The 17052-nt window shown below is 44.1% G+C and overlaps 1 protein-coding gene across 2 annotated transcripts in view; it reads right to left on the reverse strand.

Annotated features, from left to right (window-relative positions):
- Window positions 1–825: 825 nt before the first annotated feature.
- The window catches only part of TM4SF18 (transmembrane 4 L six family member 18), a 45204-nt gene continuing 28977 nt past the window's right edge, over window positions 826–17052 (reverse strand). The window contains exons 4-6 of one of the 2 annotated variants that reach the window (XM_023753759.1): window positions 6456–6598; window positions 3345–3522; window positions 826–1144 (exon numbers count right to left, since the gene is read on the reverse strand). In XM_023753759.1, the coding sequence (XP_023609527.1) occupies window positions 1124–1144; window positions 3345–3522; window positions 6456–6598 (342 nt within the window). In that variant the 3' untranslated portion in view covers window positions 826–1123. Of the gene's footprint in view, window positions 1145–3341; window positions 3523–6455; window positions 6599–17052 lie in introns of both variants that reach the window. The other variant, XM_006088659.3, reaches the window with a different exon arrangement.

Below are 17052 nucleotides of genomic sequence, written 5' to 3' on the forward strand. Positions count from 1 at the left end.
GAGGGTGCCTGAACTTTCAGCTGCCACTCCCTGGCAGACAGCACCCCACTGCTTTTCACAGCTACATGTTATGTGGGTACCCTTCTCAGATTTTCTGCTCTCTGCTGGGGAAGCCAGCTTGAAGATTAGATCCCAGAGTTCTCAGTGGCACCCCTCCACAGCTGAGATATCTCTCCAAAACTTCAGTTCCTGTCTGTGGGCACTCGGTCAGATCTTTTGCAACCCCACCCCTCATACCAGTCTCTGTGTGGTCTCCACCTTCAGTCCTCAGATATCAGGGTTCTCTCCTGTGAGTTTTCTGTTGATTATCAGGGAGCATTTCAGTATTTCAGTTGTAATTACAGCTTATTCCTGGGAGCATGTCTTTGCAGCATCCACCTACTCTGATGCCATTTTTAATCCTTGTTATCCTCTTTTTAAAGATTAAGAGACAGTTTCAGAGAGGTTAAATAGTTTGCTTACGGACACAGCCAAGTTTCAAACCTAGATCTAAGTCCAGTTCTTCTGCCTGACCCTTACACATGTTCCCTAATAAACTAAAGGGCTGATGAGAACAACAGCAAGAATGAAACCTTCTGAGATGCCTCTGTCTGTGCCTTAACCTAAACAAATCTGTTTTATTTGTTTTAGATATAGTTTTTACTGTAAATGTAAGTTTGTAATCTGTTTTTTCACATAGCACTATTCACAATCTTTAAAACATCATTTGTAATGACTATGTAATATTACAACTAATGTACCACTCTTTATTTAATCTTTCCCCTAAACTTTAAATTTTTTTGGTATTCTAATTTTACAGAATATTAAATTATGTTGAAATATATGCAATTTGCATAAAGTTTCATCTTTTATTCTTATTTATTTCCAAAGTACAGATTACTGAAAACAGACTTGTTGCTCAAAGTGAATAAACATTTCTAAAGATCTTGACACATATTGCTTAGAAAAAAATCTAAATAAAAGTGTGGCACAATTTGCACTTTCAGCGAGGACTGTAAATTTCACAAATGACTACAATGAACACCAAATGGAGAAAATATCATTTGAATATTGCCAAGTCTAAGTAAAAGACTTATATAGAAGATAGATGACCATAACTTGATAATGGAAAACATTCTTGTCCTCATTCAAATGATTCCAGGCTAAAAAAAAAAAAGAAAAAAAGAAAAACCAAAGTAAGTAAAGTAGTAAATTTTACTTGATTAATAATTCATAATCCAGGTAGCAACTGAAATTTATAGTTTATATTCAAAACATAATGGACTAGAAAAATATCTATTTGAAACTGCTAGGAAAGGAATTATCTAATACTAGAGGCCCAGTGAACAGATTCATGGACTGGTGGGGGCGTGGCCTACAGGGATTGACCTGCTGTGGGAACACCGCTCATCTCAGTCAGCAGAGTGGCACTCCCACTGTGGGAGCACACTGACCACCAGGGGGCAGCTCCTGCCTTGAGCGTCTGCCCCCTGGTGGTCAGTGCGCATCATAGCGACTCGTCGACCAGTTGTTCTGCCGTTTGGTCACTGGGCTTTTATATATAGACTAGAGGCCCGGTGCACAAACATTTGTGCACTCGGCGGGGAGAGGGTGTCTCTCAGCCTGGCCTGTGCCCTCTCGCAGTCTGGGACCACTCGGGAGATAATGACCTGCTGGCTTAGGCCTGCTCCCGGGTGGCAGAGGGCAGGCCCAATCCCTAGGTGCAGCCCCTGGTCAGGCTCAGAGCAGAGCCGATTGGGGAGTTGGGGCACCGCCCCCTGTCACACTCAAGGCAGGGTCGATAGAGAGGTTGTGGCGCCACCCCGGTGATGCACAGAGCAGGGCCAATCAGGGGGTTAGGGCGCTGCCCCCTATCACACACAGAGCAGGGCCGATAGGGGAGTTGGGGCACCACTCCCTGTCACACACAGAGCAGGGCTGATCAGGGGATTGGGGCGCCTTCCCCTGTCACGAATAGAGCAGGGTGGATAGGGAGGTTGTGGCCCCGCCCCCTGTCAAACACAGAGCTGAAGAGCAATCAGGGGGTTTGGGCGCTGCCCCCTGTCATGCTGATCCCAGTGCCGGGAGGGCTCGCCGGCTCCGCTGATCCCGGTGCAGGGAAGCATATTACCCTTTTACTATATAGGATAGAGGCCTGGTGCATGGGTTGGGGCCAGCTGGTTTGCCCTGAAGGATGTTCTGGATCATGGTGGGGGTCCCCACAGGGGTCCCTGGCCAGCCTGGATGAGGGGATGATGGCTGTTTGCAGCTGGTCACACCCCCTTCAGTGTGGGGGTCCCCACTGGGGTGCCTGGCCAGTCTGGGTGAGGAGCTGAGGGCTGTTTTCAGTCTGGCAGGTGACTAAAGCTCCCAACTGCTCCTTTTTTTTTTTTTTTTTTTTTTTTTTTTTTATTCTGGGCCAGCTTTAGCTCTGAGGCTTGGCTCCAACTCTTAGGCCTCGGCTGCTAAAAGCAGGTATCTGGTTTGTTTGGGTTCTATAATCGATACACTGTTTCAACTCCAGCTCTGAGATCCTGGCTGGCTGAAAGCTGGTTTCTGGGGTTTTGTTTAGCTTCTATATTTGTTACAATGTTTCAAACTGCAAGCTCAGAGGCCGGCAGCCACAGGCGGGGAACGTTGGAGTCCTCCGTCACTGAAGCAAGCAAGCCTCATGTTCACTTGAAGCTGCCTGGCTGCTGGCCGCCATCTTGGCTGGCAGTTAATTTGCATATCTCACTGATTAGCCAATGGGAAGGGTAGCGGATGTACGGCTAATTACCATGTTTCTCTTTTAGTAGATAGGATATGTTGTTAAACAAGACACAAGATCTCAGTTATGATTTCTCTTCACTCCAGACTTGCTTGATAGGTTTAGTAGTTTCAATTATAACTAAATTAACATTAATATTTTAGCAGATGATGCAGAAATAGTTTCAATAGATAAAGACATATTTCACATCTTAAAAACCACTCAGTACAAAGAAAGATTTTTAGCTGAATGTACCAGCATTCAAAGAAATGAACAAAAAATTCTCAATGCACATAAATGCATATATTTATTTGAGCTTTAGGTTATAACTACATGGAACATTAAAATGTTTCTCACTGAAAACACTGAGTTATTTTCATCACGCAACACAGAATACAGATTTTACTATTACATTGATTTAATCCATATAGACAAATCAACAGATACATTGAAAATATTGAAAAAATTAGCTGTATTAGGGGTTGAATAAAGAAAGGTGAGGGCAGTAGGAATGGAAATAATGGAATTCTAAAAGCCTTTTAAAGAAACTCATTGAATCATGGGCAGTGAGGGTAAAATGGGTGAGGTACAGGTGCCAATGGGGGTCTGTTACCTGGATGATGACTGAATAGGTTCCACATAGTATCTTGGATAACTGAATGACTACTCTGATGAGGCAGATGATCACTTGAAGCCCACTGAGTGCTATGAGAATGGAAAACAAAATGATGTTCCACTCCACTACATGTGCAGGTTCAAGGCACTGAATCCATATGCTGGAATCTGTTAGGAAACTGAGAGCAAGGAAGGAAATGGTCAAAAAGAGCCAATAAGGCCAAAGCCTACATACTTGGTCCAAGGAAGAAGGCTACAGTTATTTATATGTTTGGGACAGTAATACATATGATTAAAATATATATTATTAAATATGAATTCATATATTTAAAGAAATCATTCAGTACGTATATTGAACATCTCTCTCTATATAAAAACCTAAGTGACCATTATGACTGGTTGACCAAATGACCGGTTGCTATGATGTGCACTGACCACCAGGGGCCAGATGTTCAAAGCAGGACCTGCTCCCTGGTGGTCAGTGTGCTCCCACAGTCAACCTCCCGCAGCCAGCCAACCTCCTGTGGTCCCTCCCCCTGGCCGGCCGGGCACCCTCCTACCCCCCTGATCGGCTCCAATCACCAGTCAGGCCGAGGAACCCCACCTGTGCACGAATTCATGCACTGGGCCTCTAGTATAGTATATATAGCACCAGACTATGCTTATTGTAAACATGGTACCTGACTCAGAGACAATTATAATTCAATTAGGAAGCAAGACACATACTGAAGAGTTCAATAGCAATGAAAAGCAGCATAGGTCAATACCAAGAGAGGTAGAGACTGCCTGTCTCTGGGAGTCCAGAAGTTAGCCTGAGCTGTCGGGGATAGAGCTGAGCTTGCACCGGATATAAAATCACACAGGTGGCAAAATGAAAAAGAGAAATTCTGCTAGATATTCCTAGACACTGTCCCAATACTGTCTAGAACAGTGGTCCTCAAACTTGAGCATGTATCAGGATTGTAGAGGGCTTGTGAAAATGCAGATTGTGGGGCCCCACCACAGTGTTTTTGATTCAGAAATTTTGGGTGGGGCTCAAGACTACATTTCTAAGTTCCCAGGTGATGGTGATGTTGCTGGTCTGGGGTCCACAGTGTGAGGACTTCTTCAGAGTGTTACTGTCCTGCAGTCTAAGAAGATTTAGACTGTGAGGTGGGAATGCAAAAGCTGGAAAGGTTTGATCAGTCTAGTTCAGCATAGAATTGTGAGAATTAAACAACTTCCAAGATAATTTTAAAGCCACACTGAATCAACCTGACAACTTTTGCCCACTTCCAGGTCTACCATGACCATTAGCTCTTCTTATAAGGAGGACACACTCTCTGTTCAACTAAATCAAAATGGAAAACTGGTCTTTAAAAAGAATCACCCAAACAAAAACAATCAAACCTATTTACAGGGTGGAATTTTCTATAAATATCTTGTCAATAGTAAGATGATTTTTCTTAAAACAGCAATTTGGGCAACGTGGGTACCAGCAAAAGTGGCTGTGGGTATTAATGCCTGTGGCAGAAAGGATTAGTGCCCTCACCACCACAACCTTTATTTTCTCTCTCCCCACTCCATTTCTTTCTTATTCCCCTCCATTAACTCTCTTTCCTATTCTCTATGCTCCAGTACACTGAGAGGCACTCTGAAAATTTTGTGATATTGCCAATGACCCTTAGGTCTCAAGATGTAAAGAGCATTGAATATGAAGTCACAACTCCCAGATTTGTAGGATCTTGGATAAGGGATATTACATCTCCGACCTTTAGAGTCTTATCTGGACAGTGAGCTTCAAATATCTAACTCTAAGGTTACTGTGACTGTTTGTTGAGAATTATGTAAAAATTCTTGTAACCTATGAGCACCAACAGGGTCTGCAAGGAATAGAGAATCTGGACCAGGTGAATGCGAATATAAAGGGCAACTTGAAAGGAGTAATGGAGAGGCATGTGGGAAGCCTGAGATTCTTGCAATCGAAAGGGGAGGCTTCTTTGGTTTTGGGGTGGGGAAAAGTTCAGGGGCTAATGGTATAAAAAGAGGATTTTTTGCAGCCAGCAGGACTTGATACATAGGGTCCCTTTCCTGAAGTCCTTCAATTCCACAGGATTGTCTCTAAATTCTCAGAAAGGCCTGGGGTTGTGTTTCAGGTTCTCCTGACCTGAGGAAGAGCTTTGGCCAGAGCACCTTGTGGAACCTTCAGAATAAAGGCAACACAGAAGCAGTTCTGCCAAGGAGCTCTAGGTGAGCATGTGAGACTTCAAATAGATGTGGGTCTTGAACAATAAAGGCAGTCATAGGGAGTTAAGAAGAAAATGTGATTTTCTCAGGAAGTGGTACCGACACTCCCTCATTTTATTCCACTAGAATTCTGAGCACAGGATGAGACAGGACAAGATTCAGTTACCCTCTCCTGTGTCTCTGCCTGGGCCCTGTTTCCTTTTGAGCTGCCTCTGCAGATGCTGGTAGGCCAGTAAGCTCAGCACAGTGCTAGTGGGAGGCATTCTGTGATCCAGCATGAATCCTTCAACAGCTGAACTACCATACCAGCCTTTTGAGAAGACTTCTAGACTAGAGTCTTCTTCAGTATATGCTAGAGAAGCTTCTGGCTCCATCTACAAGCCTCTGCACCTAGGCATGTCTCTGCATCTCAGCCTGCACTTTGTTACTCGCTCTGCCCCTGCTGGCATAGCTCTGGGTGGTGCCCATCCACGGGCACTGTGATTCTCTCTCAGCTGAGTCCTTTTATATCTGTAACTTACCACATGCTCAACCTGGCCACAAAGCAAGACTGACTTCCCAGAGCCACTCAACTGCTCCAGCAGTTGCCAGACCACAGTAACCATGAAGTCCTATTCTGAAGTATGGAAGAAACATGTCTTTCATTTGGATATATCCATGATAGCCTCAAAACAGTGAGTGCATGTGGCATTAAAAGACTGGAGAAAAAAAAAAATCTGAACAATGATCAGAGCAGGAACATACTGGTCTGGAGATTAGTAAATGAATAGGAAAATTCTGCACTAAAGTAACTGCATGGAACACCAAAGTGATCATGGAAAATGAGCATGAGCATTAAGTCAGGTAATTCAAGCCTAATTCCTTGGCTTGAGGAATTATTCCTTACCGTCCTGCAGTGCCTTCAAAGGCGTATTCCCAGCCATTGAGGGTGCGGCAGTATGGGCCTTGGACGAGGCCCAAAGCTGATATGGCCAGGCAGTATCCAGAGAAAGAAATTCCAAGGCCAGAGAATATAATTGACAGCAGTGTCTAAATTAAACACAGAAGAAGGAGGTTAGTGCCATAGAGTGAGACAAGGGGATAGTGTGGATAAATGATCAGATAGGTACTTTCCTCTACTCATCCAAGCCTACTCAATTCTCTATAATAAAAAAATGTCCTGACAAAAATGGGAACATTTAATTCAAACCCACCTGATTCTAAAAATAAGTTTTTAAATGACTTTTTGTTTGGCATTCCATAGAGATGACTAATTAATTTACTAAATTTCTTCCTTTTTTTCTGGAATTTTGACATTAAAATAAGGATTACTTCATATATAATGTAGTGAAGAGATGTAATCAATCAACCTATACTTATTTATTGAAGATATTATTTTATAAGTGGGGGGTGTCTTTAAGAATCATAAGTTAAAATCCCCTATTTTCTCACATGTAGAAATATGAGGGGAAATATCAGGTGTTAACCTAGATGGTCATGTTTATATTTAAGTCAGGCTGGGATTGATGGGGAGGAGAGTGTTTTCATTGGGATGGAGAAAATGAGCAATGTTCACAGGCAGAGCAACACAGGCAGAGTTGTGAGAATGAGATTAGTTTGACTTAAGAGGGGTCCTGCAGAGGAGTAGAGGAGAGAGTTATGAAGACGACGGTGCTAATGCTGGGGAGACAGGGTTGATAGGACACACTCTAGCCCTTGTATCTCTTACAGACTGACTATAGCTTGATAGATCTAAGTGGAACATGGCCTTGAGTGCTGGATCAAGGACTCTGGACTTTCTCCTTCCAGGCAAAGGGCTTTCCCTCCATAACCTTTTATTTAAAAATTTTCAAATCTACAAAATTTGAAAGTATAGTACAATGAACCCTTACATACCCCTTACCTAGACTCACCTTTTGTGAATATTTACCACTTTTGCCTGTACAGTCTCCCTCTCTCTCTGTATGTATATGTACATGTATATATTTATTTATAAATTTTTGTTGTTGAAATTTTTGAAAGACATTATGATTTCTTACTCCTGCATACATTGGCTCATATCTTCCAAGAATAAAGATATTCTGTTATTTTGTAGCTGTTTTATACTGTTTCATTAGGAGCCAATGAAGGTTTATGCACAAAATCACATCTCTTTAGTTTTCTTTCATCTACACTAACTTTGCTGCCTTTTTGTTTTTCCATATATTGTTATTTTTGAAGAATCCCAGCCAGTTGTCTTGTAGAATGCCCTACATTCTTGGCTTTTCTGATTGTTTCCTCTGTGTTGGACTTGGGTTGAACCTATTGGCAAGAACACGTGATTGGCGTGGGTACATTGTGGGCCTCTCACTGCTATTGGTAATGATAAGTTTGAGCTCTTGGGTAAGATGGTTTCCTTCAGATCTATAAATGTACATTTTCCACTTTGCAATTAGTAAATAATTTGTGAGATAGTACTTTGATATTGTGTCATATCCTGTTCCCTAAAGACATTTGAATTGATGGATTTAGCATCCACTAGTGATCCGCATATCCATTGGTCACCAACTATCACAATAATTGGTTGCAATGTGCTGCTTTTCTATCATTTCTTTTGCATTTATATTATCATTTTATTTCTTCACAGAACTTCCATTTCTTTCTCCACTGCATCTTTCTTTTTGTACACGTTCTATTTCATACAAATTAATAACTGTTATTATTCTTTTAGATGTTGAGATGGTTCAAATATGGCCAATGGGAACATCCATTCAAAGTCAATTCCTGTACCCCTTGACATGTCCTTATCATTCTTTGAACATTTCCTTGCTTTCTGGCACAGATGTTTCAAGCTCATCTTGAATATATGTTGCCCTAGACATGGCAGAAGTTATTGTTCTGACAAGCTATATAATTTGTTTTTGAGCAAGAATCCTATCTAATAAAGAGGGAATATATTGACTGCCCTGCCTTCAAAGGTGGTGGCGCCCACAGCCAATAAGGAGGGAATATGCTAATTGACTGCCCCACCCTCAAAGATGGCAGCGCCCACAGCCACAAGATGGCCAGCAGGGGAGGGCAGTTGTGGGCAATCAGGTCAGCAGGGGAGGGAAGTTGGGGGTGACCAGGCCTGCAGGGGAGGGCAGTTGGGCCAGCAGGGGAGCAGTTAGGAGCGATTGGGCCGGCAGGGGAGCAGTTAGGCATCGATCAGGCTGGCAGGGGAATGGATAGGGGGCAATCAGGCAGGCAGACAGGCGAGTGGTTGGGAGCTAGCAGTCCCAGATTGTGAGAGGGATGTCCGACTGCTGGTTTAGGCCTGATCCCTGGCCTAAACCGGAAGTCAGACATCCCCCAAGGGGTCCCAGATTGGAGAGGGTGCAGCCTCGACTGATGGACACCTCCCCAGTGCACGAATTTCATGCACCAGGCCTCTAGTATAGTATAAAACAAAATATGATTTTGGAAATTTCTCTAGCAGTGATATCATGCCAACTGGAAGTGAGAAAGCCCAGGAACAAGGATTCTATATGGAGACAACTTCAAGTCAAGTGAAAAACACATGCACTGGAGAAAAAGGACATTCAGGAGGAAATGAGTAGCTGAAGATGACTGAAGAAAAATTCCAGAGTTTAAAACTTGGATGAAAAGGAGACAGAAATAGAAATGTCAAGAAAAATAGTTTTGTTTTGGAAAAAATTAATTTAGTTTTAGAAATGTTTTTTTGGTTTTTTTTAAATAAGAGTAGGATAGCCAAACAGAAACATGCAGTAGCAACTTGATGATAAATTCAAAAGCTGAGACTAGAAAAAGAGAGAACAACAAACCTGTAATTTTAGGAGCAGGGTTATCTATATTTCTTTGTTTAAAATTATTTTACTGATTATAACATTAATACATGTTTATTATGGAATATTAGAAAATATATTTCAAAAACAAAAGAATAATTCTGTTTTTCTCTTCTCTGATATTATTTCATCAATATCCTCTCATATGATTAAAAGCTCTTTCAAGTTATATTTCTCATATTGATTTTTATAGGATTTTGCCCCATGATGGAATGAGATAAACAGAGCTACTTTTTGTTTTACAGTAGATTGTTGTTAGTTACACTTTGTAAAGAAAATTTGCCTATTCACCAATGCCATCTTTGAAAAAGGAAGAAGGATGTTTTGAAAAGATTGAGCTCCTTGTTTATTAAATGTACTCTTAAGCAGTTCACTGGGAAGATCAGTGAAGAATTTCTTCATTTAGCAACCATAACATCTATATATATATAAAAAGGCAGTGACCATGACGACCGAAATGACCGTTCCACTGGTCACCATGCAGTGCTAGCATAGATGCATAGACACAGGTAAAGTCTATGAGTGAAATAAGAATGAACAAGACAAATGCTTGTCTTTGCAGAGCTTGCACTGTAAGAAGGTTAGGTCAGGGATGAGAATTCAAAATGGCCACCAGCACAGACCTTAGGTGCTGCTTCCCAGAGCGGCCAGAGATATACCCAGTAGAGGACTAAGGGCGTGACTGAAGGGCTGGTGCCGATATGAAGGCGGGTCAATTCTGGATTTCCCAGAGGAGCCAATAGCTGCCTAGGAGATGGAGCTTTTGACACTGACTGGCATAGAAACCGACCAATCAGAGCTAAATCTGGGTGAACTACAAGGAGCCAATGGCTGCTTAGGAGGTGGAGCTTTTGATGCTGACTGGCATAGAAACTGACCAATCAGAACAAAATCTGGGTGAACTGCGAGGAGCCAATGGCTGCCTAGGAGGCAGCGCTTTTGATGCTGACTGGCACAGAAAGCGACCAATCAGAACCAAATATGGTGAACTGTGAGGAGCCAATGGCTGCCTAGGAGGCGGAGCTTTTGCTGCTCACTGGCATAGAAACCAACCAATCAGAACCTAATCTGGGTGAACTGTGAAGGCAGAACCTAAGGTGGGGGCTGAGGAGGGTTTTAAGGGCAACAGCTGTTTGGTGTAAGGTGTAATAAAGCAGTTCAATTTTTTAATAACCAGTTTGGCAGTATAGTGCATATGGCTGGCTATCAGTCCAGATAAAGGGGTTATGTATTTTTGTCTGCCAAGAGCATATACTCCTGCTGAAAAAGACTTTCCACTCCCCCCCCATTTAAGCAATCCTATCCTATATAATCTATCTATACTAATAAAAGGGTAATATGCTAATTAGACCGGTGGACTGGCCATCTTCCAGACATGTGACTTCCTTACGGACAACGTCATGGTGGTGGGGGCTGAGGCAGAGGCAGTTAGGGGCGACCAGGCCAGCAGGGGAGAGCAGTTAGGGATGATCAGGCCAGCAGGGGAGGGCAGTTGGGGGTCACCAGGCTGGCAGGGTAGGGAAGTTGGGGACATTTGGCAGGCAGGCAGGTGAGTGGTTAGGAGCCAGTGGTCCTGAGTTGCGAGAGGTCCCAGATTGGAGAGGGTTCAGGTGGGGCTGAGACCCACCACCTCCCTGTGCACGAATTTCGTGCACTGAGCCTCTAGTAATATATATGTATGTATACACACACCCTACAATGTAATTAATGCTAGATACCATTGCACAATTGAGGTAAGCATAAAAATAAAGTGAGAATAAGAATCTCTTAGCCCTGGCTGGTATGGCCCAGTTGGTTGGAGCATCAGTCCATGCACCAGAAAGTCTTGGGTTTGATTCCTGATCAGGGCATGTACCTGAGTTGTGGATTAAATCTCTGGCTGGGGTGTGCACAAGAGGCAACTGATCTCTCTCTCTCTCTCTCCTTTTTTTCTCTTCCTCCCTCTCTTAAATCCCTAAAATCAAAAAAATTTAAAGAATCTCTCTAAATCGGTTTCATTTTCTGTAAAATGTAGATTATGTAGATGATTACAGCACTTATATAACAAGGCTGTTTCAAAAATTAAAGCCTATAAAATTATTTGAAAAGTGTAAAGTAATTCAAAATATTACCTATTACTTCAAATGCCCCTATTTGGCCGATAATTGTTTTCCAGGAATAACAGCCCACAGAATTTTGGCAGAAGATGAGATTCTCTGAAGGAATGGATAGAAGCCAAGAAGTTGATGAAGTTCAGGATATGCTACACTAAAATATAGCACCTTGGCATATTAAATATTTTAAGCTGGAGGAGTTTAAGAAAATTGTAGAAGCGGGATTCCATGTGCAGATAATTGGAAGTTGAAGTAAGTCACTCTGCCCCATACCTGCCTTTCTTCTCTGAAAAAAATCATGAAACTCACCTGACAGGTACCTTCCTTGTAGCAGGAAGAAGGAAGAAATTATCACCAAAGACAGGGAATTTGGGACAAAGAAGTAACAAGCTTTAACCAAGCTTGTTAAACTAAACTTTATCTTCAGTTACTTCTTAACCATTCTCTATCCCTAACTCGAACCCCTCCATTTTGCCAATATTCAAAAATTTTTATTGTTTATTTGTGTAAAAGAAGATTTTTGCCCTGGCCCACCTCTTCAGGTCTTTATTCTCTTGTGAAGGATTTCAGATGCATGTAAAAATTCAGTAAAATCTGTTTGCATTTCTGCCCTTGTCTGTTTCATTTTCAGATCCAGCTAAGGATCCTAAGAGGGTCAAGTAGAACATTTTCTTCCCTACAATTTCTTGCACCCCAAAAACTGCACCATTAGCTGGGGACACCTTGCTTGATCTGGAAGCTGCACTTAGAGATTTTGAACCTCTGACAAAATCTGGCAGAAGGTAAAAATTCTCACATCATTTTTTTAGATCTGCCTGCTGCAACCAGTTGGGCAAAGGTGGTAATAAAATTTTTTCATTTCTAGATTTAGATTGGCAGGAGTAAAACATTTGTAAGAATTAGTTCTTCATATTGTGACTCTGGTTAAATTTTGGAAGATTAAAAATGGTGGCAGAGTAAGTGGAAGCTCACAGGCATGCTCTTAGGACCAAATTGTAATTGCAATTAAAATACAGAAGAAGCACCCAGAAAAATCAACTAAAGACTAGCTGGAGAGAACGCTGATAAGCAAGGAAGGAAAGTGGAGACCACATAGAGACTTGTAGGAATGGTGGAGGCATGAAAGGGCTGGCTGGGTTCCCACAGACAGCAGCTGAAGCTCTGGAGAGATATCTCAACTGTAGGGGTTTGCCACTAACTCTTGGGTATAATCCCCAAGCAGGGCCCTCCAGTAGAGAGCACTGGAACCGAGAAAGGTGCCCAAATAATATCTGGCTGTGAAAAACAGCAGGGTTGTTGACTGCCAGGGAGAGAAGGCTGGAAGAGAAGGCACCCTCTTAAAGGACTAACACACAACATTTTTAGTGTGGCCACTCACTTTGGGCTCTGGCAGAGGGAGAGTTGAGTGGAATGGAGCTGTATAAACATAAGCCAGGGTTGGGGGATTTGGAGTTAGAGGTTAGAAGGCAGACACCCCAGTTTCCTGGACTGAATCATTCCCTCACACTTGGAGGTCATCTTTCGCAGGCAAATCTTGGCTATCTTGCTGTTTTTTCCTGGGGGGAAGACAGTTGACCCACCCTATTGGAAATTCTCATACCCCACCCTGTGGAGTTTCTGTGGCCCATTAAGAGACAGAGAATAACAATTAGCCCTCAAGGCAGAAGCATGTGGACTTGTTTGAGGATACTCCAGACTGATTCCAATCGGTCTGCAGGCAGAGGCAGTTCTCTGGAAGCTTGAAGTCTTTGCATTATCTAATTAGTCAAAAACAGCAGGTTGGGTCCCTGCTGCAGATAACATCCTGGACTTCTAACAAGGCCAGTGGGACCCCAAGCACCTGCCTGCAGCTGACACCTGCAGGAACAACTCCATGCAGGAAGGAAGTAGAGCTCAGAACAGGGTCAATCAAGGTGTCAGACTCAAGGCTGACACAACCTCTTGGCTAAGGAGTCCCCAACCACTGTTCAGATGATTTTGGGGTTGAACCTCACTGGCAGCAAGTAGGAGAGGAGATTCCTCCCACAAATGGGACACCAACAATCAAATCCCAATTATAAGAAAAGATCCTAAAACAATGCTCATAAGAGGCATCTAGCTCAGGTGAACAAAGAGACTACACTACTGAACCCCTCAAGACACCTTCTACATAATACCATCCCACAAAGACTGGGAGGCATAACAGTTCTATCTAATACATAGAAGCAAATATAAAGAGATAGCTAAAATGGGGAGACAAAAAATCAACCTCCAAATGAGAGAAAAGAACGAATCTCCAGAAAAAGAAATAAATGAGATGGAGGTAAGCAACCTATCAGACATAGAGTTCAAAGCAATGGTTATAAAAATGCTCAAGGAACTTAACACAAATAACAACAACATGAGAAGGGAAATAGAGGCCATTAACAAGAACCAGACAGCAATGAAGAATGGTGTATCTGACATGAAGAACACACTGGAAGGGAATAAATGTAGATTTGATGAAGCAGAGGACCAAATCAGCGATTTGGAAGAAAAGGTAGAAATAAGTACCCAATTAGAGCAGCAAATAGAAAAGAGAATTAAAAGGCAGGAAGAGAGCTTAAGGGATCTCTGGGACATGAAACATAACAACATTTGCATTATAATAATACCAGAAGGGGAAGAGGGTGAGCAAGAAACAGAGAGCATGTTAAAGGAAATATGAAAAAAAACTTCCCCAACCTGGTGAAGGAAAATGTAACACAAGTTCAGGAGGCATAGAGAGTCCCAATAAAGATGAACCCAAAGAGACCCACACCTAGAAACATCATAATTAAAATGGAAAATGTTAAAGACAAAGAAAGAATCTTAAAGGCAGCAAAAGAGAGAGAGAAATTTACCTATAAAGGAGTTCCCATTAGAATGTCAACTGACTTCTCAATAGGAACACTTCAGGACAGAAGGGAGTGGCATGAAGAAAATGATGAAAAGCAAGGGCCTAAATCTAAGACTACTGTATCCAGTGAGGCTATCATTTAAAATTAAAGGTGAAATGTAAGCTTTCCAGACCAAAAAATGGTTAAAGGAGTACATTATCACTAAACCAGCAATGCAAGAAATGTTAAAGGGACTGTTTTAGGGAGTAGAAGTAAGGGAGAAAGAGGGGATTATAGGCATAAAGTAAATTAAAATGGTAATAAATAAATACCTATCAATAGTATCCTTAAATGTAAATGGATTAAATGCTCCAGTCAAATGGATAAGAAAATATGACCCATACATATACTATCTACAAGTGACCCATCTCAGAACAAAAGATACAGACAGACTGAGAGTGAAGGGATGGAAAATATATTCCATGCAAATGGAAAGGGAAAAAAAGCTGGAGTAGCGATACTCATTTAGACTTCAAAACAAAGGCCTTAACAAGAGACAAAGAAGGACACTTCATAATACTAACAGGAATGATTCAACAAGAAAATATAAACCTTTTAAACATATATGCACCCAATATAGGAGCACCCAAGTACATAAAAAACTCTTGATGGACTTTAAGGGAGAGATTGACAGCAATTCTATCTAATAATAGACAAACATGGTAATTAACCGTACCTCCGACATGCTTCCCATTGGCTAATCAGGGCGATATGCAAATTAACTGCCAACCAAGATGGCGGCCGGCAGCCAGGCAGCTGAAGCAAACAGGAGGCTTGCTTGCTCCAGTGAAAGAGGAAGCCAAGGTTCCCCGCCTGCTGCTGCCGGCCTCTGAGCTTGCACTCTAAGAAACAATGTTGCAATTATAGAAGCCTAACAAACCCCATGCTTTCAGCTAGCCAGCCGAGCTGGAATTGCAACAGTGTTTCAATTATAGAAGCCAAACAAACCAGATACCTGCTTTCAGCAGCCAAGGTCTCAGAGCTGGAGCCGAGCCTTGGAGCTAAAGCCGGCTCTCAGTTCCACTGACAGCCATAGAAGGTAAATAAATCCCAGAATAAAAAAGAAAATGAAAAAAAGGAGAGGTTGGGAGCTTCAGTCACCCACCAGCCTGAAAACGGCCCTCAGCCCCTCACCCAGACTGGCCAGGCACCCCAGTGGGGACCCCCACCCTGAAGGGGGTGTGACCAGCTGCAAACAGCCATCATCCCCTCATCCAGGATGGCCAGGCACCCAAGCGGGACCCCCACCCTGATCCAGGACACCCTTCAGGGCAAACCAGGTGGCCCCCACCCGTGCACCAGGCCTCTATCCTATAGAGTAAAAGGGTAATATGCCTCCCAGCACTGGGAGCAGTGGAGCCACGAGGCCTCCCGAACCCGGGATCAGCGGAGCCGCCAGGCCTCACGCCCTGGGATCAGCGGAGCTGCGAGGCCTCCTGGCACTGGGATCAGTGGAGCAGTGAGGCCTCACTGCCCCTGTGTCAAGCGGAGCCACGAGGCCTCTCAGCACTGGGATCAGCGGAGCCTCGAGGCCTCCTGGCCCCTGGAGCAGCGTGACAGGGGGAAGCGCCCAAACCCCCTGATCGCCCTGCTCTGTGGGTGACAGGGGGCGGGGCCACAACCTCCCTATCCGCCCTGCTCTGTTCGTGACAGGGGTAGGTGCCCCAACCCCCTGATTGGCCCTGCTCTGTGCCTGATAGGGGGGAGCTCCCCAACCCCCTGATCAGCCCTGCTCTGTGTGTGACAGGGTGCGGCGCCCCAACCCCGCCATGGGCCCTGCTCTGTGTGTGATGGGGTGGAGCCGCAACCTCCCCATCGGCCCTGCCCTGAGTATGACAGAGGGGAGTGCCCCAACCCCCTGATCCGCCCTGCTCTGTGGTTGACAGGGGGCAGTGCCCCAACTCCCCTATCAGCCCTACTCTGTGCATGACAAGGGGGAGCTCCCCAACCCTCTGATCGGCCCTTCTCTGTGAGTGACAGGGGGCAGCTCCCCAACCCCCTGATCGGCCCTGCTCTGAATGTGACAGGGTATGGAGCCCCAACCCTCCTGATGGGCCCTGCTCTGTGTGTGAGAGGGGGCAGCACCCCAACCCCCTGATTGGCCCTGCTCTGTGCCTGATAGGGGGGAGCTCCCCAACCCCCTGATCAGCCCTGCTCTGTGCCTGACAGGGGGTGGTGCCGCAACCTCCCCATCGGCCCTGACTTAAGTGTAACAGGGGGCGGCACCCCAACCCCCCAATCGTCCCTACCCTGAGCGTGACTGGGGGTGGCATCGCAACCTCCCTATTCGCCCTGCTCTGTAGATGACAGAGGGCTGTGCCCCAACTCCCCAATCGGCCCTGCTCTGAGCCCGACCAGGGGCTACACCTAGGGATTGGGTGTGCCCTCTGCCACCGGGGAGCAGGCCTAAGCCAGCAGGTCATTATCTCCCGAGGGGTCCCAGACTATGAGAGGGCACAAGTGCGGCTGAGGGACACCCCCCCACACCAGTGCATAAATTTTTGTGCACCAGGCCTCTAGTTTTATCTAATAAAGGGGGAATATGCTAATTGACCTTCATGCCATTGTAAAGATGGCAGCACCCACAGCCGCCAGAAGCCAATTCCAGCATGTCATAATTGCAAGAGTTTCATCAAAATGTTGATGGAACTTGGGGACTCAACAAAGGCTGAGTCACATATGTTATTGCC

Source organism: Myotis lucifugus, unplaced genomic scaffold (assembly GCF_000147115.1).
Source record: "Myotis lucifugus unplaced genomic scaffold, Myoluc2.0 scaffold_50, whole genome shotgun sequence".
NCBI classification, from domain to species: domain Eukaryota; kingdom Metazoa; phylum Chordata; class Mammalia; order Chiroptera; family Vespertilionidae; genus Myotis; species Myotis lucifugus.